Here is a 22609-nt window from a genome sequence, read left to right on the forward strand (position 1 = left end):
CCCAATCTCAGCGGAAACATTATTCTCATCATTCCGAGACGTCCTCCCCAAGCAAAAAGGGGGGATGTACTATCAGCCTGGTGTACAAGATTTAGGAGTTACATCCTGCCAGGCGCAATATTGCAAACATCAGCTATTCAGAGCTCAGGCTTTTTATTCATTCTACCATTTTATTATAGTCAAGCATCTCATCATGCAAAGTTAATAGCCATTAACTCTTTCACTCTTATCCCATTGCCCTTGCAGCCCATTATTTCAGCTCTTTGAAAGAGATGAAGCTCCACTTTTTCAATGATCCTATAAAGTTCTTACAAGTACAAATTCTATCTAAATTATTGCATCTAATGGAAATACTACACAAAACAAGCCTTGAGCAGAATATTATTTGGCCAGAAATTTCAACTTAAAGATTGGTTTTAACACACTAAAAAATAATTCATGCACAAAAGTCCTAATGGCCAACAGCGCATTACTTGCTGTGAAGAAATTTGATGCAGCTCTGCAACCATTCTCAAGCAGGCCACGAATATACTGTCATTGATTTACTCATCACAGCCACAGCATTTCCTTTTTGTTGCAGCTATTTCAGTTGAAGAAAAGTATTTCCTGTGCAATGGAAATTTAGGCTTCAGTCTAGTACACAAGCTTCATATGAACTGTAATTTTGCTGTTTCCACTGAATTTGGACATCTGAAAAGAAAGTGGCAAAGTGTTAAAATTAAATCATAAAAGCCTTCCATTGTCTATTCTGGAATGTGTTCCAAGAAACGCGTGCATTTCAATGAAGTATTAAGTGCTCACCGAGGTAGTTTCACAACCTCTTTGCACATCCTTTGGAAGCTCAAGTTATTTTATATAGTGTATTTTTCTTAATGTTGCTCATGGCTGAGCATTTGATATTGCTGGAGAAAAAGGGATTCGTTCATATGCGCGCACGGCCTAATAGACAATAGGTGCAGGAGTAGGCCATTTGGCCCTTCGAGCCAGCACCGCCATTCAATGTGATCATGGCTGATCATTCTCAATCAGTACCCCGTTCCTGCTTTCTCCCCATACCCCCTGACTCCGCTATCCTTAAGAGCTCTATCTAGCTCTCTCTTGAATGTATTCAGGGAATTGGCCTCCACTACCCGCTGAGGCAGAGAATTCCACAGATTCACAACTCTCTGACTAAAAAGGTTTTTCCTCATCTCTGTTCTAAATGGCCTACCCCTTATTCTTAAACTGTGGCCCCTGGTTCTGGACTCCCCCAACATTGGGAACATGTTTCCTGCCTCTAACATGTCCAACCCCTTAATAATCTTATACGTTTCGATAAGATCCCCTCTCATCCTCCTAAATTCCAGTGTAAAATAGGTCTTTTATGCAAAGATCATGTTTCCAGATATCAGACAATCGAAATTTGAAATGTATTTTGGGCATTTAGATGCATGTCATGAATGCTCTAGTAACTATTTTTGTAACTAAACCTGTGATTTTTCTCTCGACATCACCATAGTCAGAAAATCAATGTTTATTAAGTTAACAGCCATTGGGAACCAGAAATGTCATAAGCAAACAGTAAATGATATTAAATATCACATTTGTTCCTTTACTTTTTTCCTTTTCAAAGGTGTTTGATATTCTGATATGTACGTCTCAGAGGAACTATACAGTCCATGTCTTAATAATTAAAGTTTGACATTTTTCACCAATGTTTCTGCCCTTTTCAGAAATATTTACTCCTCTTAGGTACTTGCCCTCTTCCGGTTGTGCTATATTTATTATTACTGAAATCTAATCAGTCTGAGGTTATGCATGTAACATGTCCTTATTCAACACAAACAAAATGCTTTTGGGCACCATATCGGAGGAAGGATGTGCAGGCTCTGGACATCATTCTGGGATTAGCTATTGTATAGAGGGAGACAGTGGGAATCGCAGCTAAGCTTGAACTTCCTTCAGCAAGAGGTTTCAAGACTGGATGTAGAGCAACCATAGTTATGCAAAGTCGTTCGGTGCTGAGGTAGCGTTTGTGGTTCAGGATATGTAAGGTGCTTCAAGGGCCTGATGTTGATATGAAGAACCTTTACTTGAACTTGCAGATAATGGATCTTGGGTTCCTGTCGCACCTTGCCGATGATGGCGAGAATAGAGCATGTGGGCATTTGCCTTCTTGGGACAATATTTCCTGTATAGATCCCTTCGATGGTGGGGAGTTTGGTATCCTTGATGGATTGGGCAATGACTATATTTCTGATTATCTTAAGATTAGTATATTGTGGGAAATGTAGCATAACTTTTGTTTTCAGAGCGTAATTCAATGAACATTTTGCAAAGTGGAGTTAAAACCAGGAAAAGTGTTTGTGATTGCAACAGTCACTTCTTACATGCAGTCCTGCGATGTAACCAGCGTAAATTTAAAGATAAAGTTTTGGAGTAACTCAGCGGGTCAGACAGCATCTGTGGAGAACATGGACAGGTGACATTTTGAGCGGGACTCTTCAGACGGATTGTAGTAGGAGAGAGAATGCTGGATATGGGGAGGGGGGGGGGCAGGTGTGTTAATTGGAAATTAACACATTGGAGGTGTGAAATGTGAAGCCAGAGGAAGCAATGCCTCATCTATCTATATACTAAAACTCTCGTTTGTTTATTCCTGAACTATAGGCAAAACAGTACACGATAGCGCAACAACTTTAGGCCCACCTTACTCACCGTCGTCCCCTTGGTGCTAATGGAAGAAGTTTCATTGAAATTGGTGTTATAGTTTTTAAGTTATTCACATTTCAAAGTATAAATCTATCTCCTAGGGAGGGAAGGAGGGAGAGGGGTGAGGGAGTATAAGGGGGGTTGGGGGGGAGGGGAGGAGGAGGGAGAAGAGGGGGGAAGAGGGGGGAAAGAGGGTGCTGCACCAATGCAGGAGAGATTTGGGCCCAACAGGTCCACTTGGTCTAGTTTATCATAATATAAGCAGACAAACTATTTATATTTTGATCTTTCAGCATCAAATTGCTGTAAATAAAATAGATTGATGTGCTACCGTCATATTCAAAAATTTCAGATTCATCTGATTAAAAATGTTCTCGCTATCCAAAAGATTTAAATGGTTAGATGCTCTCAATTTGAAAATCTTATTTGTCAATATTTTGTAGGTCTTTCAGAAGTAGAAAGAACCCTGATTCATGGGCAAAAATACACAGGATTAAATTGAAATAGATTGATTAATCAAGAATTAACAAACTAGCAACCATGGGTAATGAAGAATACTTTATATCAGGTGGATTATTTTTTGCTGGGGCATCCAAACAACCTTGACAACCTGTTGATAGCTTGAAGCATTTCTTTGCTTGTGTTGCACGTTTTGGTTTGATTTACTTAATGGGACTTGATCTCATCCATCTGCATGTTATTTTCTTGCAGTTTTGGCCAGAAGGATTACCTTTCCAGATGATAAGGTTAATGCACAATATTGGCATTATGCTGTAGCAATCGCAGGCAGTGGCCCCTTAAACAATCTGAGTCAGTGCTTTGCTGTTAGACCAAACCCTGCAAAATGGTATAACAGTACATTTTAACCGTGATAACATTGGGCACTTTAGGCAAACCCCTGCTCTAAATATGAGTTGATTCCCTGAAGTCATCTCCATTTATCACATTCCTCTACTTGGCCCAAAGCAAACAGACTTGCCAAACAAGTCAACAAAATGCTTGGAGGGAAAAAAAGACACACAGTGCTGGAGTAGCTCAACAGGTCAGGCAGCATTGCTGGAGAACATTAAAAGGTGACATTTCAGATCAGAACACCTCTTCACACTGATTGTTGGGTGTGGAGGGGGGGGGGGGAGAACCAAGTCTGGCAGGTGATAGGTGAGGAGGGCTTTCTTGGCAAAGGCTAGAGATGAAAAGACAGGTGTGAGACGACAATTGAGTTGTGAAATGTGAAGCTAACAGAAGTAATGTAGGTGGAAGGGAAGACATAAGTGCGAGTCTGGGAAGTGAGGGTTAGTTACCTAGAATTGGATAATTTGACGCTCATATCTTTGGGTTGTAAGCCAGTGGAGGAAGCCCAGGACAGAGGGTCAGTATGGGAATGTGAAGAGGAACCAGGAGATCTAGTGGGCCTTGGTGGATCAAACGTTCATCAAAACGTTTAATTGTGTTTAATTCAGTCGCTATCCTGAAACGTCACCTATCCATGTTCTCCAGAGATGCTGCCTGACCTGCTGAGTTTTTCGAGTATTTTCTCTGTTTTTGTAAACTAGCATCTACAGTTCCTTGTTTCTACAGATTGTTTAGGGGATTTGGGTAAGTCTATCAGGAAAGAACAACTGAATTGCATTTGATGGCATTTTAACCATTAAAATTCCTAGAGGGTTGAAAATTGACTTTATTTTTATGAAGGTATTTGAACAATAAATTAGTTCCATGTAATTATGCCTTTGGAATAGCATGCCACTACTTTCTACAACTAAATATTTCTTCCATTTGTCTTCATCCTGTTGATATTTGAAGATTACATTATTTATATCTGAATAGCTATTTTTGAGAGCTTTCAACTTCACCATTCCCACAAGTTAATACAAGTCAGCAGATTTTAATCGATTTTAATTCTTCAAATGTCAAACTTGAGTGCATAATTTGTTACTGTGCTTACTATTTTCAGATGAATGGATGATGTTGTGGATGCCCTTAAAGTTAGTTTCATGGATAATTGATAATGAAAGTTGGAATTATGAGGAACAATTGAAAAAAAATTGTACTGTTTGGCACTTTTAAGGCTTTTGACACAACTACATTTTCTTCTAAATTATCTAAAGGTTGTAAATACTACTACTTTCCTACAACATTGAAGAACAGATGAGAATATATGAGACGATATGTAATTTTGTGCAATTATCTCAATATTTAAAGTTAAAGTGAAAAGAAGGGTTACTAACTTCTTCCATCATCTGAAACACTACCTGCATTTATGTATTTCAAATTTGTATTTGTTATTTTCTACTTTACACCCAATGATCTAAAAAGCTGGGGGGAGGGGTTCCTCAATTTGTCTCATAAATGTTAATGCCATTGTTTTCCTGTATCAAAACAACAGTGTAATCCTCGGGCATTTGAGCTAGTATCATTTTTGTCTGATTAATCTTGGACTGATTTCCTATATGTTACGATCATTTGAAAATTACTCATTGGCATATTAATTAAAAGTTTTAAATATTTGAAAGTGTTACTCCGGCAAGAAAATACTTTTGATAGAGGCTTTGAGGAAGGTTGTTAAAGTTAAATTTATTTCCAGAAATAAAAAATAATTGCAGAGCTGGAAACCAGTCTGATTTGCTGAGTTTTACCAGCATTTTCTAAATTTGTTTCTAGCTTCTAACATAATGTAAATTATGTTAAGTACATATTTATACAAACGGTACATTTAACGTGCAATGATCTACAAGTGGAGTAAAAATTGCACATCTTTGAAGCAATCAAAATATTTCCTCCATTTTCTAAATGTATGGTGGGACTGTCTTATGTGTGAACTATTGGTTTATTAAATTATTTTTGACATAACCCAAGGTATTGCTATCAAGGAATCTGCAAAGGTTGGTGATCAAGCTCAAAGGAGGGTGATGAAAGGAGTTGATGATTTGGATTTCTTCATAGGCGATGAAGCAATAGACAAACCTTCTTATTCAACAAAGGTAAGTTCATTAAATGAACCAACATCAGCTTCCGATTTAAAAATGTAAAAATACGTGTAAATTTTAGAAATGTGCAGACAATCATTAACAAATTTGACTATTTCAAAATTAGTCTGCTGCGCCACTTACACTTGGATGTGAATGCACTGGGCTTAGCTTTACAAATGTATAGCTTGTGTGTTTATTACTATTTATACACAGCTATTGGGAGCAAAGCAAATAATTTAGAAGTCTAATTTAATCTAGTTTGCAAACCCCAAAATGTTATTAATGAATGGCAGCGATGTGTAATTATACTTAAGGATACTGATCCTCAATTTATCTCTTGATGCCGTTGTTTAATTGCAGTGTTGAATTTTAAAGGTCTAACCTTTTATGAAGCATTTCACATTACTCAATTGTAGAGGTTATTCGTATTTGTTACAAAATTACATGTTATTGATATGTGATTTATTATGTGCAACAGTGGCCTATTCGTCATGGTATTGTTGAAGACTGGGATCTGATGGAGAGATTTATGGAACAGGTTATTTTTAAATACCTTCGAGCAGAACCCGAAGACCATTATTTCCTTTTGGTAAGTAAAGCAGTTACTTGATGTGTTAATTGAAACACAAACGTATTGCTTAATATGTTAGAGCTCCTGTCCACCATGTTACAAAGTCTAGGTGGAAGCCTGGATGCATGTTCTGAGCAATCCTCAGAAGTTATTTAAAGTAAAATTATTCTATCAATGAAGCATTTTTAATAGGACAAAGTAACACAAATATATAAAATTAGATGAATTATGTTTTGCATTTTAAAGTTAAAGCACTAAAGGTTTTACATTGGCATTTGTCATATGGGAAATCAAGATTGTTTAGTCTGGTAACATTTTCCATTGTTATCACCAAAGAATCTTTGCCCTTTAATTTATATCCATTTATTTAAATGTATTTCAATGCAAAGAGTATTACAGATCTGGGTCAGTGAACTTAGAGCCTGGTTTTGTGTATGGAACTATGATTTTCTAGCCATTTTGTGACTTGAGAAAAGGGCAGTACTGACAGTCCAACTCTCCAGACCTTGGGTGTTTAGGACACCATAGAGAGGGGTTGCAAAATAAGTGCAGAATTCCACTATTGATCGGAGAATGTAACAGCTGCACATAGTGAGGGTTTACTGGAGAGTTCTTCTGGTGAGATAATGTGGGTGGAGCTAGATCATGATTATTATGGCATGGGTAATAGGTGGTGTGTACATGGACTTTAGTAAAGCATTTGAAAAGCTCCTACATGGTAGGCTCTTCCAGAAGATTAAGGCACATGGGGTTCACAGTGATTTGGTAGATCACATTCAAATTGTCTTGGACATAGATAGAAAGTTGTGATCGAGGGGTGTTATTCTGACAAGCGCTCTGTGACCAGTGGTGTTCTGAAGCGACTAGTATTTTGACCTCTGATAATATATAAATGATCTGGATGAAAATGTAGATGGTCTGAATAATAAGTTTGCAGACAACACAAAAATTGGCAAAGTTGTCAGTGAACAAATTTGTCAAAGGCTGCAGTGTGAAATTGACCAATTGGAAATATGCTCGGTGAAATGACAAATGTAGTTTAATCTGGACAAGTGAATTGTTGTGCTCTCGGAGGTCAATGTTTGAGGAAAGTATACAGTAAATGGCAGGTGACTTGGGAGCATGGATATACAAATCAATCTTGGTGTGCGTGTTCATAGACCCCTGAAAGTGGCAAGTAGATAGGGTAGTAAGAAGTTGCCTTCATCGCTCAGAACATTGAGTGTACAAGTCATGTTGCAACTGCATCAAAGCTTGGTTAGTCCACATTTGGAGATAGTGTGCAGTTCTTCCTGCATTACAGGAAGAACATGGAGGCTTTGGAGAGGGTGCAGATGTTGTCATCTGGATTAGAGATTAATAGCTATAGGGAGAGATTGGATTAACTGTTGTTTTCTCTGGAACACTAGAGGTTTAAGCGTGTTCTGATAAAGTATATAAAATTGAGAGGCATAGATAGGGTCTTTCTCACAGGGCAGAAACGCCAAATAGTGGGGAGCATAGCTTTGAGGCTAGAGGTAGAAAGTTAAAGGAGATATATAAGGCATTTTTTTAAAAACAGTGTTACATGCCTGGAATGCACTGCCTGGGAAGGTGGTGAAAGCAGCTTGGATAGCTAAGTTTGAGGCGTTTACAAAGGCAAACTATTGGGTGGAGGATGGGGTGATATAGACCATGATTCACTTGGTCTGGATTTTAAAGACTTGCATGTTTGGCACAGATATGGTGGGTTGAGGGTCTGTTCCCGTCCTGCACTGTTCGATGGTGCAAGAAATCATGCGTTCTGAATGATGATTGAGCAAAATAGATAATTAGATTACTTCAGCTTTCATTTGTTAAGAGGCTTTCATTTTATCTTTAACAGACTGAACCACCATTAAATACTCCTGAAAACAGAGAATATACCGCTGAGATCATGTTTGAATCTTTCAACGTACCAGGTCTTTACATTGCTGTTCAGGTGAGTTGATATGTTGCTGCTTTTGCATAATTTCTTGGCAGTAAATCAATTATCTAGATGTGTTATTTCTATAAGATTATAGCACACAGAAGCTGATTTTCATAAATATGGCTTTGCTGTCAATTATTTATCACAAGTAATGCATTACGCAAAATAAGCATTTAAATTTTTTTAAGTTTTAGAATCTGAGTATATCTTATTCATTTCAAATTGCCATATTAAAGCTGATAGTAGACTGCCGTCTTGTTCAGCTGCAGTAACCTACGTGAAAATACTCCCAACGTACAGTTGGGTGGGGAGTTGCAGGATCAGATCCAGCAATAAATTTTGCAGGTGCGAACTATATATCGGCGAGACCAAGCGCAGGCTCGGCCATCGTTTCGCAGAAGCACCTCCGCTCAGTCCGCCTAAACCTGGCTGATCTCCCGGTTGCTAAACACTTTAATAGGCCGTGTGCCGAACATCAAAAATTTGTCTAGATTTTAACTTTCGTGACCCATCTCTTGGCACAGATTTAGATAAAAAATAATTGAGAAGGAATTCATAACTCGTCAGTGCAAAAGGTTGCACACTAATTAATTAAGCTAATTAGAAAAAGTCACAGTGCCCTCTTGTGCTCAATAATAGGTAGCTATATATTACTCTATGGGGAGCTGGATTACCTATAGATACTTGATGAGATTTAGATGAAGGAAATGAAATTACTGTATGTTAACTAGTGTTAGTGCATGGTGAGAGTTTCTATACTCACGGAACGTCCCCCCTTCCCCCCCCCCCCAACAAAGAAGTTCTCAAATTTTCTTTTACTTTTCTTGATGAGTTCTTAAAGGTAGTAGCCCTTATTTGCAAATCCTCCCAATGTCCATAAAATTTAATCTGTAGATGACATTTGGCATCAATATAGTATTTGTGAAATTTTAGATCACACTGCCTCCAAGTTTGGAAATGAGAATTGAATACACTCGACTTTGAATTTATTTTCTTTGAGTTCTTAAGGCATCTTCCAGTTGCCTTAAGAGGTAAACAGTTTATTTTTAATGTAAATGTCACATTATGACCATGAATTGAATGTTGTGATACAGTTACATGATGAGTTGTCATTTTAATTAGAATGAACCTACTTTTGTTCAAGACCCCCACGATGCTTTGCAAATGAGGGCTACCTGGACGGCATCTTCCAATCACTTTAAAAGGAAAACGTCTTATTTCTGATGTAAATGTCACATTATGACCAAGAATCGAATACTGTCATGTTTACTCGATGAGTAGTCATTTTAAGTTACAATGAGCCTATATTTCTGTTCGAGACCCCCTGTTCTGTTCTATATTTTCTGTTCAAGACTTTGGAAAGTAACTCTAGCTTTGTTTGACTTCAGGCTGTTCTTGCCCTAGCTGCCTCATGGACATCTCGACAGGTTGGTGAGCGGACATTGACTGGAACGGTTATAGATAGTGGAGATGGTGTCACTCATGTCATTCCAGTCGTAAGTATTTTTCAAAATATCGTATGATCTGTTTCATGGGTGTATAAACTGAATTTGAACATAATTAGTTTGCTTCAACTGAAGTGATCTTCACAGATGTTGGTGAGGGTGCTGAAATAGAGATGGTTGAAAATTTCAAATTCCTTGGAGTCAATATCACCCATAATGAAGCAACGACCAAGAAAGTATTAACGCCTCTATTGCCTTAGAAGGCTAAGGAAGTTTGGCAAGTCCCCTACAACTCTCACTAACCTCTGCGGGTTCACCATAGAAAGCATTTTATCGGGATGCATCACAGCTTGGTTTGGGAACAGTTCCATCCAAGACTGCAAGAAATTGCAGCAAATTGTGGGCGCAATCCAATCCATCACACAAACCAACCCTTCTATTGACTCCATTTATACCTCACACTGCCTCAACGCGTTGCATCCTGGCCACTCCCTCTATTCCCATCTCCCATCAGGCAAAAGGTATAGAGGTGTGAAAATGCACACCTCCAGATTCAAGGACAATTTCTCCCCAGCTGTTATCAGGCAACTGAATCATGCAACCACAACCAGAGAGCAGTGCTGAACTGCTATCTACCTCTTTGGTGACCCTCTGGTTACCCTTGATTGGACTTTGCTGGGTTTACCTTGCACTAAACATTATTCCCTTATCATGTATCTATACACTATAAATGTCTTGATAATTATGTTTTGTCTTTTTGCTGACTGGTTAGCACACAACAAAAGCTTTTCACTGTACCTCAGTACACATGACAATAAACTAAACTGAAACAAATATATTGTTGAAAATCCTTAATGTTTTCAGCATAATTTCCTCGATTTGTTATAGTAACAGCCCTGTTATACAACTTCAGTCCCGATCTCCTTTGCTGTCAGTTTGCAGTTTCGATGTTGTTTATGTGACTTTGTATCTTTCTTCCATGCACACCAGCTTCCTCCCACATCCCAAAGTTGAGTTGGTTGGTAGGTTAATTTTTAAGACGAAATAACCCTACTTTGTAGATGGGTGGTCATATCCGCAGAGTTGTTTGGAATGAGGGGAGAATAAAAGTAGGATTAGCATAATCATCTAAGAACCATAGTTGAAGCAAACACTTGGGCTCTTCCACAATTTAAGGAGCATGAAACTTCTGGTCTTCAATGTACAGGGCCCATTCCTAGCCCAGTAGTCTTCTATTGTGAGAAGAAACTGCCAGTAAGGATTCATAGATGTGCTCACCCTGGGAATCTTGGGTCCATAACCACTCTGTGATGAAAGAGCATTAATGGTATTGAAAACCTCAGAGTCCATGCATCAGGAGCCCAATGTAAACAGCAAACAAACACCATATATAGGGCGGCATACTGGCGCAGCAGTAGAGTTGCTGCCTTACACCACCAGTGACCTGGGTTTGACCTTGACAACGGGTACGGTTTATATGGATTTTGCAAATTCTCTCTGACCGCAAGTTCTTTCCCTGGTTTCCTCACACATTCCAAAGACGGCAGGTTTATCGGTTAATTGGCTCATTCAAATGCTCCCTAATGTGTAGGATACAACTAATGTACAGTGATTGCTGGTCGGCATGGACTCGATGGGCTTGTTTTCACACTGCATCTCTAAACGTAACCATGTGCACGATCACCTATTGTTAGGTAAGAGTCTGTTTCCCCCACGTTGACCTCAATTTGCAAAACCAGAATATGAGAAGTCATTCTCAATCCCAAGCATCCCAACTTTTACCCAAGAAGTAAAAATAAGAATCTTTTTGAATGTAGTGATAATATTTAAATGTGGAGATACTAGTAAATGTTGGTATAAATCTTTAAACTTCGTTCTACATTAATGACGTCTCCAATGATTTGAAACTGAACTGGTTGTAATCTCAGAATTCAAAATGTATTATGTTAAAAGTGAATTTGTTGCATCCAATAAGATGGGTGTTTTGAATGATCATTGAATGCTTAGTTGCCAAGGCTTTTTTTAAACCCTCTTCTATCTCTTTTAAAGGCTGAAGGCTATGTGATTGGTAGCTGCATTAAACACATTCCTATTGCTGGCCGTGATATTACATACTTCATCCAGCAACTTTTGCGAGATCGTGAAGTGGGCATACCCCCAGAACAGTCCCTGGAAACAGCGAAGGCTATAAAGGTACAGTTTTTTTTTAAAAGAAAGCAAGCCTCTGTGTAGTACCCTTAAAACAGTATGACGTTACAAGACAGCTGGGTGTGTATTGACAAAATAAATTACATGATCCACAGATATTAAAACAAATGTCCATATGTCTGTTCAGGGAAGCAAGTAGTGGAGTAGCTTGTTATGCAGATAGTTAATGTGAATAATTAACATAATTTTAAAAGTCAGCAATTTTAACAAACATTGATTACACGCAAATACAATTTTCTTTTACAGTCAATGGGTGGTATTCATGTTTTAGACTATCTTTAAATTTGTTTCATTCACTAGCCACTTTTTGGTTACTGATGCAAGAGCATTCGCTTTCATTTAATTACAATCCAAGTTTGATTTAGGCATCCATTTACATGCTAGTAGAACCTTTGCCTTTTAGTATCAGAAACCTGGGTTGAATACTGACCTTGGATCGATCTGTACGAAGTTTGCAAGATCAGCCTGTGACCACGTGGGTTTTCTCTGGCTGCTCAGACTTCATCTCACATTCCATGTGGGTTGGCAGGCTAATTAGCCACTGAAGGTGAGTGGAGGTGTTTGATGGGAAATTGATAGGAATGTAGGGGAGAACAAAGTGAATCAGGGCATGGTTTGTACAAATGGGTCCGTGAAAGTCAGCTTTAATGCAGTGGGATATATACTCTTGTTCCATGCTCCACCACTTAGGTTCTATCATTTAGGAAACTGAACATTAAGATGCAATGGGTTACTTATTTTCTTTTAAATTGGAATATTTAGTTATGTTTTATATTTGGTGTGTTCTAATATTTAAGACGGGCTATTTAAAATAAGGATTAAAGAAGATTTTGGTGTCAGGTATTGGAAGGATTGACTTTTTGTGGACTTATTTATGTTTAAACTTGTAATGTTTTATTAAATTAAAGGAACGCTTTAGTTACGTCTGCCCGGACTTGGTAAAAGAGTTCAGCAAATATGACACAGATGGTGCCAAATGGATCAAACAATATACTGGAGTTAATGCCATTTCTAAGAAAGAATTTACCATTGATGTAGGCTATGAGCGATTTTTGGGCCCGGAAATATTTTTTCACCCAGAGGTAACTTTTTAATTGTGCATTGCATTGCAGCTTTTCAGCAATTTACTGTGCATGTGCTGTTATCCTCGAGCATTAGTAATGGACAGTAATTTTCTTCTTCTAGTTTGCAAATCCTGATTTCACACAGCCCATTTCAGAAGTAGTTGATGAGGTTATTCAGAACTGCCCTATTGATGTTAGGCGTCCACTTTATAAGGTCAGTGTTCCTGTTGTGAACTTTTAAGTTGAAGTGTTTGGGATGATCTATTAACTTTTTGATTATACCCACGATATTCAATTGCTTTGAGCATTAATTTAAACAAATGCTAACTGGCTTATGTCCTGTTTTTTTCTAGATTTGAGCAGATCTTGTCCAGGTTTTCAAGGTGCCATGATATCTATTTTTTCTACTGAGTTATTATAATTTGAACCTGGATGAAGGCTGTAATCATGTGGCTACTTTCACATACTAGTTTATGAAACAGGCCATCTGTAATTAGGACCAATTTGAATTTGGTTTGCAATGTCTTTCATGATGGCAGTTAGAAGATAGTATGCCCAATAAAAAGTTAAGTAGAAGTTGGCCTGTTGGCTCTTCAATCTGATTATGTAGATCATGGCTGATCCAATCTTGGCCTGAACACCACTTTCTAGCTCTCACTGCACCCCTTGCATTCGTGTAGCTTAAATGATCTTCACTTTGAATATATTCAATGATTTGGGAGAAGAGAATTGCAAAGATTCACAACCCAGGATGATTTTTTTTAAACACCTTCCCCCCCCCCCCTCTCTGAAGTGGATGACTCAGAGTCTATGTTCCCGAATTCTAGAAACCTCCACTATCTCTACAGACACCACTGCAGAATCTTGTAAGTTTCAATTAAATCTCTCCTACGGTCCATTGTATAGGCTCAACCTACTTGTGCTTGCAACCCAGGAATCAATTGAGAGACCTGCTCTGCATTACCTCCCATGGAACTATATAATTCCCTAAAAATGGAGACGAAAACTTTGCAGTACTTCTGAAATGTCTCACTAGTGCCATGAATAGTTTCATCTACTTCCTTACTTTTATACTCCATGCCCCTTGCAAATAAGGGCATTCCATTACCCATAATTACGTGGAATATCCACATGTAACTTATTATTGCACACCAAGACATCACGATACTTTTGTACTGCAACATGTTGCAGTCTTGCACCATTTAAATAATTTTTCATTTATTCCTTCTGAAGTCAAAAACATTATTTTCCAGCATTGTAGTATTTGTACCCAACTTGTCCATTCACTTAACCAAACATATCCCTATGTATATCCCTACGTAGAAAAACATTAAATGCTGGAGTAATTTTGCGAGTCAGGCAGCATCTCTGGAGAACATGGATCGGGGAGATGTTTGTTCAGGACCCTTCTTCCGTTGGATTCCTCTGCAGACTCATTGTGTCCTTTGTTTCAGATCCAAGTTTCTCGCCTTCAGATTGAATTTGAAATTCTGCCATACTACCATCCAACCTGGTTCTTTTCATCATGGTGTTTACTTAAAAAACAAGTTTTACACTTAACCAGTTTGCAACCTAAATATATAATCTCTGATATTTCGTACTGAGGTGAATGTCATGTGACCTTGGGTACTTGCTGTTTTTAATCATTTGAAACCTGACAAAATATCATCCATGAAATCTATCAACATATTAATTCAGTCCAAAGCAATTACACAGACCATGGTATTTGCTTTCTACATTTAAGGCATCGTGACTTTCATGGTTCTCGTTCAAAAATATTTCTATCATTGAAACTCTGAATTGCTTTTACTGCTGTGTTTTCCATCTCCAGTAAAATAGCCCAATTTGGAATGAACCTATCAGAGGAATCTCTAGACCTGTTTAGTCCCTTTCATACATCAATATCTTCATGTTTACTACCTTAGAGGGTTATCCCAATATTCTATTGTATTTTCAGATTTTGTGTTTTTATACTTGCATACCTGTACTTTATTTGTATATATACTTCTAGGATTTGACTGATATTTATAAGTATATCCTTGCTTTTTAATTGTTATCCTATTTTTTACAATTGTGTGGGACGTGTTTTAAAATTCACATGATAATTTTCTCCCGGGCTGGGGAAGAATTGGTCAGTGGTAAAACTGGTTACTTAAAAATCTTAATTATGAACTTTGGAATTTCTCATTCAGGTGGTTCAGAACACCAAAGATTTACAGATTAACCTGAAGTAACAAGTTTTGTCTTTCAGAATGTTGTCCTCTCTGGTGGCTCAACCATGTTTAGAGATTTTGGACGTCGTTTACAACGAGACCTAAAGAGGTCAGTAGATGCTAGGCTCAAACTTAGTGAAGAATTGAGTGGTGGAAAACTAACGGTTCGTACTTTTTTATTAATTATGTCAAATTGACACATACAAAATCATTGTGAAATTTAATACATTTTTAACTTGCCAAAACATTTGTTGAAATTATTTTTTAAACCTATATACCTTTTCTGCTGCTTATTTTGATTAGCAGGCTGCGTAGATCAATTGAGTTCAGTTCAACAACAAAACAAGTTAAATTGAAACGTATTATTCTCAAACACTCCTCTGGATTAATAAGTTTGGATTCAAAACCCACTTTAGAGCTGCTGATAGTTCAGTGCGGTAATCAACGAATGTTGCATTGTCAGAATGATTACCTTTTAGATTATAATTATTACAGATTGCAGATATTCTTGCTGTTGTATTGAAATTCAGTGCCCTCCAAAGAACATCAGGAGACATTTTTCATTGTCATTCTCAAAGTTCCTCCTACAACCAACAGCAAAAGCATGATCAAGCCACTTAAGTGGTTCATTGTGGAACCTGAAGGTGGACAATTTTTCAGTTTGTTTTCATGCATAAAATCAACTGCAATAAGCGAGTTCGGTATCTCGACCACGCATGCGCAGGTCATAGGTCACCTGTGCTAAACATTCTCACCGACTGAGCTGCGTGTATACAGACCTGCATTTCATCCGTATTTTCCAGTTTTGCTTCCTCGAGATAAGAAAATACTGCTTTCAAAACTTAATTAGGTGTATTTATGGTTAATTTGTGCAAAACTATGATGATTTTTTAGGTTTTATTGCTTTGAAAGCAGTATTTTCATACCTCGAAGAAGCAAAACTGGAAAATACGGATGAAACAGGTCTGTGTACACTCAGCAGCTCAACCAGCGAGAATGTTTAGCACAGGTGACCTATGACCTGCGCATGCGCGGTCTAGATACCGAACTCACTTATTCAAATGTAACGATTATTTACTTATCAGCAGACCCTGAGAATTTGATAAGTTACATTTATAAATAGAAACTTGTTTACTTTCAGGCTAGGAATGTTTTGTTTTAAACTGTTCTTCAGTATTTTTTTCAGAATGGCCTTTGAAATATGAGTGGTATAGTTTGATTCTTCCTTAAAATTCCATTTTAAACCAGATATCAAGGTCACTGGAAAAAGCTGAGGTTCCCAGCACTGTCTTTTTTTTGTAAACCATGTGCAGTTCTTTGTGTCTGCATAAGGTCACTGACTCAGACTTTGTTAATTTAAGATCAGAAAAGAGGTATAGATCTACTGTATAACTCTTGTCTCCTAGTTGCTCATAACTAGTTACAGTGAACCCATCATAGGATATTTTTCACTTTTTTGCCAGGCATTTCATGTGACATGTTATTTCTAATTTGCATTGTTCACAAGCAGTTGTGATCAACCGTTAATGCAACCAACTTATTGCTGGAATACTTTTGATATGTTTCAGATGAGATTTTTTTTTGTTGCAGACATTGGATTATATTAAACTGATATTTTGTGTATAAAATGCCTCATGAAGCTTTGCCATTAAGCGGGTTACTTTAAAAAAATTGCCAACACTTTAGGAACAGAATTAGCTTGAGAAACCTAATTAAATAATGTAGTGGGATGTTGGTGGCTTTGGGAAAAATGTATATTCTAACCCAGTACATGACAATTGTTAATTCATTATTTGGTTTTTATGGTAAAAGGGATCTTTGCTTTTATTTGTGATTTGTTCTTGTCTTCTGCAAAGAGTGAATATTTTTTAAGGAATATTACAGGTATTAATGTTGTATTTTGTAGCCTAAACCAATTGATGTTCAAGTGATAACACACCACATGCAAAGATATGCAGTTTGGTTTGGAGGGTCCATGCTAGCATCCACTGTGAGTAAAAGTTTTTGTAAAGTTTATTTCATATTTATAAGATGGAGAATTGATTTTTCCTTTGCAGAAAAATTAGAAGGCAAAAGTGAGCCAAATTGCCGAAATAAAAAAAATTCTGCTCACATACTCAACTATCTTTAGTTTAGAGATACTGCATACAAAAAGCCCCTTCAGTCCACTTAGTCCACACTGACCATCAATCACCCATTCGTGCAAGTTCTATGTTATCCCATTGCCTACACGCTGAGTCCAATTAACCCACATACCACACGTCTTTGGGATGTGGGAGGAAACCAGAGGACTTGGAGGAAACCTGTGCAATCACAGGGAGAATAGTCCAATCAACCCAGGCCAGCACCTTCAAGGATTTTGTTTGTGGATTTTAGCTCTGCATTCAACACCATTGTGCCAGAGCTACTATACTCTAATGTCTCCCAGTTGACTGTGCCTGAACCTCTGTGTCAGTGGATCGCCAACTTCCTGACAGACAGGAAGCAGCTTGTGGAAAAGTACATCTCGGACCCGCTGACCCTCAGCATAGTAGCACCGCAAGGCTGCGTACTCTCCCCTCTCCTTTACCCTCTCTACACCAACGCCTGCATCTCCACAGACTCCTCTGTCAAGCTTCAAGTTTGCGGATGACACAACCCTGATTGGACTGATCCAGGGTGGGGAGGAATCTGCCTTCTGACAGGAAGTGACACAGCTGGCGTCCAGGTGTCATCGCAACAACCTGGAGCTCACTCTTAAGACTGTGGAATTGATTGTAGACTTTAGGAGAGCTCTCCCCCCCCCCCCACTCACCATCAACAACACCACAGTCACATCTGTGGAGTCAATTAAGTTCATTGGAGCCATCATGTCCAGGGACCTTAAATGGGAGGCCACATCGACTCCACAGTGAAAAAGGGCCCAACAGGATATACTTCCTGCGGCAGCTGAGAAAACACAATCTGCCACAGGAATGATGGTCCAGTTTTATACTGCCATCATAGAGTCTAATCTCACCTTCTCCATGGTCTGGCTCAGCCACCAAGCATGACATCCGGAGGCTGCAACGCATCATTCGATCAGCCGAGAAGGTTGTTGGCTGCAACCTCCCCCTCCCCCCCCCCCCCCCCCCCCCATCGACGAGCTGCACACTGCAAGGACCGGGAAGTAAGCAGATAAGATCATCTCTGACCCCTCTCACCCTGACCACAAATTCTTTGAGCACTTCCCTCTGGAGGATTGTCAAAGCCGCCACAGCCAGACATAAAGACAGTTTTCTTCCACGAGCAGTAGCTCTACTCAACAACTAGAAATCTGTAGCCTCCTTTTGCTCTGGTATTTTATTTCATTCTTCACATGTTTAAATTATAATGTTTTATTCTTAATAATTTACTGTGTATCGTGTTGTTACTTGCGAGCAAAGCACCAAGGCAAATTTCTTGTATGTATACATACTTGGCTAATAAAATTTATTCAATTCAATATGCAAACACCACACAGCACCCGAGGTTAGGATCAAACCCAGGTTTCTGGAGCTGAGCGGCTACAGATCTACCAGCTGCGCCACTGTGCTGCCCTAAGGTGCTTTTTTTCCCCCTGAAGAGTGGGTGGTATATAGGATCCTAGAGGGCAAGGATAGAGTGAATAGTCTTTTTCCCAGGTTGAGAGAATCTTAGAATGGAGGGCATGAATTTAAGGCGAGAAAGGAAACATTTATGCAAGGCCTGTGGGACAACCTTTTCATACAGGGTTGGACAGGAATGGTGGATGTGTCGAGTGAGCTGCCAGAGGAAATGGTAGGCGTGTATGCAATTGCAATATTTGAAAGACATTTTTATTAGATACTTGGATAGAAAGGATTTGGAGGGATATAGGCCATATATAGGCAAGTGGAACTGGCTTAGGAAAGCAGCTTGGGTGGTGTGGATAAGTTGTCCTGTAGGGCATGTTTCCATGGTATATTACTGACTGCATTAATAACACGTAGGTTTTTTTTAAATTCTTGACTATTTTTAAATAAAATATGGAATTTGCACAGAAATTTATTAACACTACTTTTCAAAAGTAAACTTTGTAACTGGGTTTATGATACATCTTTTATCACATCAGCTTACCGCTGTCATGCCCTCGTAGGGCTAGGCATGCAGATTTTGTGATAATATCAAGACAAGCGGCACAAATGTTGAGACCAATGACGCTAAAGGCTGCAGTGATGTCCAGTGGTCAGCTCCTCTTAAGGATTAACAACTTCTATGTAAGCTTCAGTTTGTCAAAACAAGCTGAAACATACAAACACTGCAGACATGAGGTCCAGCTGCAAACCTACCCACAGGACTCAACCCCTGCTCTAACTGGCGTTAGATGTATCACCATATGCCAGCACAATACATCAAAAGCAAATCATCTCATTGCGAACAGACTTCACTGACATTTATTTTGAAGGAATGTGCTTCATTTATCAACACGCTAGTAAAACTGGCCAACTCTACAGAATAGTGAATTAGGTAATAGTGTGTACTTGTATACCAAAGTCAAAATTATGAAAATCTGAAATAGAGAACAATTTTAGAATACTCCAGATCAAGCACATTGCTCGGGACTTAGTAAAAGATGTTGCTTTGGGAGTCCAAATGAATCTTAGCCTGATCTGACATGGCAGTTACTACAGACCCCTCAATGCCAAGCAACCTGGGTTAGATTCTGACATCAAGTGCTGTCTTCATGGACGGCACATTCTCCCTGTAACCAGATTACCTCCACAATGTTCAGTCATTGAGGTTCCATCCCTTTTCTTTCCTACCCTCGCCAGGACTAAGATCATTCTTTCTCCCAAAAGCCAACATATGTCTCCAGCATGACAAATCCCTTTCCACCATCTATAAAACACAGAAATGTAGCACAATGGAGTACTTCCATGTTGACTACATAATGCAGCTCCAGCAACACTCAATGTCAACACTATCCAGGACAAAGCATCCTGTTTGGCACCTTCACCGGCACTCCAAACACTCACTCCCTCTACTGGCACTGCATGATTGAAACAGTAGCTATTCTGTGTCAGAGCCTCACTGAGACAGTTGCTATTGTATTTCTAGTATTGTATTGTAAGCCATCTTTATCCATTATCATTTTGTCTTACACCATTTCTTTTTTCAGTAATTTCTATCATAAAGCACTTTTCCTCTTGGCTGTTTTGTACTAAATTGAGCTTGAGTCTCATGAAAAGTTACTGGATCATTTGATAACACTACCCCTTTTTAAGGCTAATTAATGTAATTGGTTTTTTTTAAATTTAATACTCAAATTAGCATGCAGACCCAATGCTTGCCTTTATGGTACAATAATTTTAAAAAGCTGCAGCAATACATTGACAAATAATCCTGCATGAGATGATATGGCATGTAGAGGAATGCCAGAAGAAAAAAATGAGAACTTTCCTGAAAGGTTTGAAAAGCAGTCATATTATTTCAATAGTTCATTTCTTTTTGCAGCATTAATCTGAGAAAATATTTCTGTTTTACAGCCGGAGTTTTACCAGGTATGCCACACCAAAAAAGATTATGAAGAGATTGGACCCAGCATTTGTCGCCACAACCCTGTCTTTGGAGTCATGTCTTAAGGCTGATCTTAATATTATAAGGGCTGAGGGGAAGCCTTGCTTTTGGGGGCCTGTTGGGTCTGGATGACTGGTGTTGTGTTATTAAAAATGGCTTGATTTTTAAAACAGATGACCAAACAGTATGTGGTTGGCAAACTTTACAATTGTGTCTTAAAATGGGCTAAATTGTGTTAAGCCAAAATATGAAAAAAAATTCTTTATATTAAAAATTTTGAGCTAATTTGTAAAAAATATATATGGTGGTTTTGGATCAGATTATGCCCTAAAAGTGATGCATTTGATGGGAACCAAGACTTATGGGATTTGAGTGAGATTGAAAGGTCACCTCCACCATACTTGAATTGTACCCACGATGTACAATACAAGAGCTTGTTTATATTTCGTACTGATTTCTTTTTATACATCTGATGGGGGGAAAATGAGAAAATTAGGAAATCTATAAAGTAAAATAATGGCAAGAAAATGGATACTTGGTAAAGAGTATATAAAGGTACTGATCAATAGGAGTTGCACAAATAATCAAATCTCGGTAACATAAAATGAAATGAGAAAAGTTAATTTCTGAAAGCAGAACAGAAAACATACTTGTTTAGTTAAAGTAACAACCTTTACTTTGCCCAAGGATAGAATGTTTTGACTGTTAGTATAGTTCATTGATATGTCTGTATACGAGGCTGGTATAATAAACTACCAACATTCATTGAGCTCAGTGCAGACTGAAACTTTCCTGACAGGAATTCTAGCACCAACTATCAGAAGGAGTAAATTGTGATTTTTTTTTTTAAATTTCGTTTTTAAATTGAGGTCTTATTTGTGTACAATTCTGGTATTTCTATACCCATCTAAATATATATCCACATTGAATAAGCCCCCAAACAGTTTGTCCAAGTCATATGACTTTTTTGGTTATTTGTGACTCCAGTCTGTTCCCAAAAGAATAATGAACTGTATCTCCCATAACAAAAATGGCTAACTCTGCAAGTGCTTTGGGAACTATTTCTTACTCAAACTAACAGATGCCTGCTAGTGCTTTCTGAATACTGAATGCATTTTCTTTGTTTCTTGCTGCAAAAAAAGACTGTTGGACCAGTATTGTAGTTCTAGAGCCTCATTTTGATTTAAACCAAATAATCTAATCAAAGTGGTGTATTTAATGCCTTGCACCATTCCAATAAAGGCACAAAATTCTTTTTAAAAGTTTTGACTGTTTGGTTAATTAAAATGGAAACTTTGTACATCTCGTCAAATGGAAGAAAAAAATGACTACACCAAGAACTACAGGTATTGGAATCCTGAGGAAAACACAGTGCTGAATGAACTCAGTGGGTTAGGCACTTCATACTGATAACAGTGCAGGGTGGAGAGGAGAGGAAAGCTGGAAAAGAAAGGTGGGTGTGGAACAAAGCATGGAGAGTGTAAGGGGGATACAGATGGGGGGGGGTGGTGTTTGGCAGATGGGTAAAGTAACAAAGGCTTGAGTGGAGGAAAAATACAATGGTGTTAGATGAGGAGTGAAGCAGAGTGAAATATAAAGCCAGAGGAGTATTTGGGGAAGAGGGGGAATTAAATGGACATCGGGGGCTCTGGGATGGTATACGAGTGCACAAAGAAGGGGAAAGGAGCAAGGTGACTGGAGGGTTGGAAATATTGGGGGGGGGGGGGGGGGGGGTCCATAGGGAAGAGAGAGAGAGTAGCGGGTTGTTACTTGAAGTTGAAGAATTCCATGTTCATACTGTTTGGTTGTTTGCCACCCAAGTAGAATATGAGGTGCTGTTCCTCCAGTCTGCATTTAGCCTCGGGTAATGCAGGCCAAAAATATAGGCTGATAACGGAAGGGGAGTTAAAATTGTTAGTTATCAGGACAGGTGGCTTTGATGTACAGAGCACACATGCTCGTCAG

The 22609-nt window shown here is 38.5% G+C and overlaps 1 protein-coding gene across 1 annotated transcript in view; it reads left to right on the forward strand.

Annotated features, from left to right (window-relative positions):
- Positions 1-21886, forward strand: part of LOC144595787 (actin-related protein 3) — a 35369-nt gene extending 13483 nt beyond the window's left edge. Inside the window, exons 3-12 of the mRNA XM_078403448.1 lie at positions 5548-5672; positions 6139-6249; positions 8096-8191; positions 9568-9675; positions 11674-11817; positions 12741-12914; positions 13018-13110; positions 15148-15273; positions 17016-17099; positions 20614-21886. Coding sequence (XP_078259574.1) covers positions 5548-5672; positions 6139-6249; positions 8096-8191; positions 9568-9675; positions 11674-11817; positions 12741-12914; positions 13018-13110; positions 15148-15273; positions 17016-17099; positions 20614-20709 — 1157 coding nt within the window. The 3' untranslated portion in view covers positions 20710-21886. The remainder of the gene's footprint in view (positions 1-5547; positions 5673-6138; positions 6250-8095; positions 8192-9567; positions 9676-11673; positions 11818-12740; positions 12915-13017; positions 13111-15147; positions 15274-17015; positions 17100-20613) is intronic.
- Positions 21887-22609: the final 723 nt, after the last annotated feature.

Source organism: Rhinoraja longicauda, chromosome 8 (assembly GCF_053455715.1).
Source record: "Rhinoraja longicauda isolate Sanriku21f chromosome 8, sRhiLon1.1, whole genome shotgun sequence".
Classification (NCBI taxonomy): Eukaryota; Metazoa; Chordata; class Chondrichthyes; order Rajiformes; family Arhynchobatidae; genus Rhinoraja; species Rhinoraja longicauda.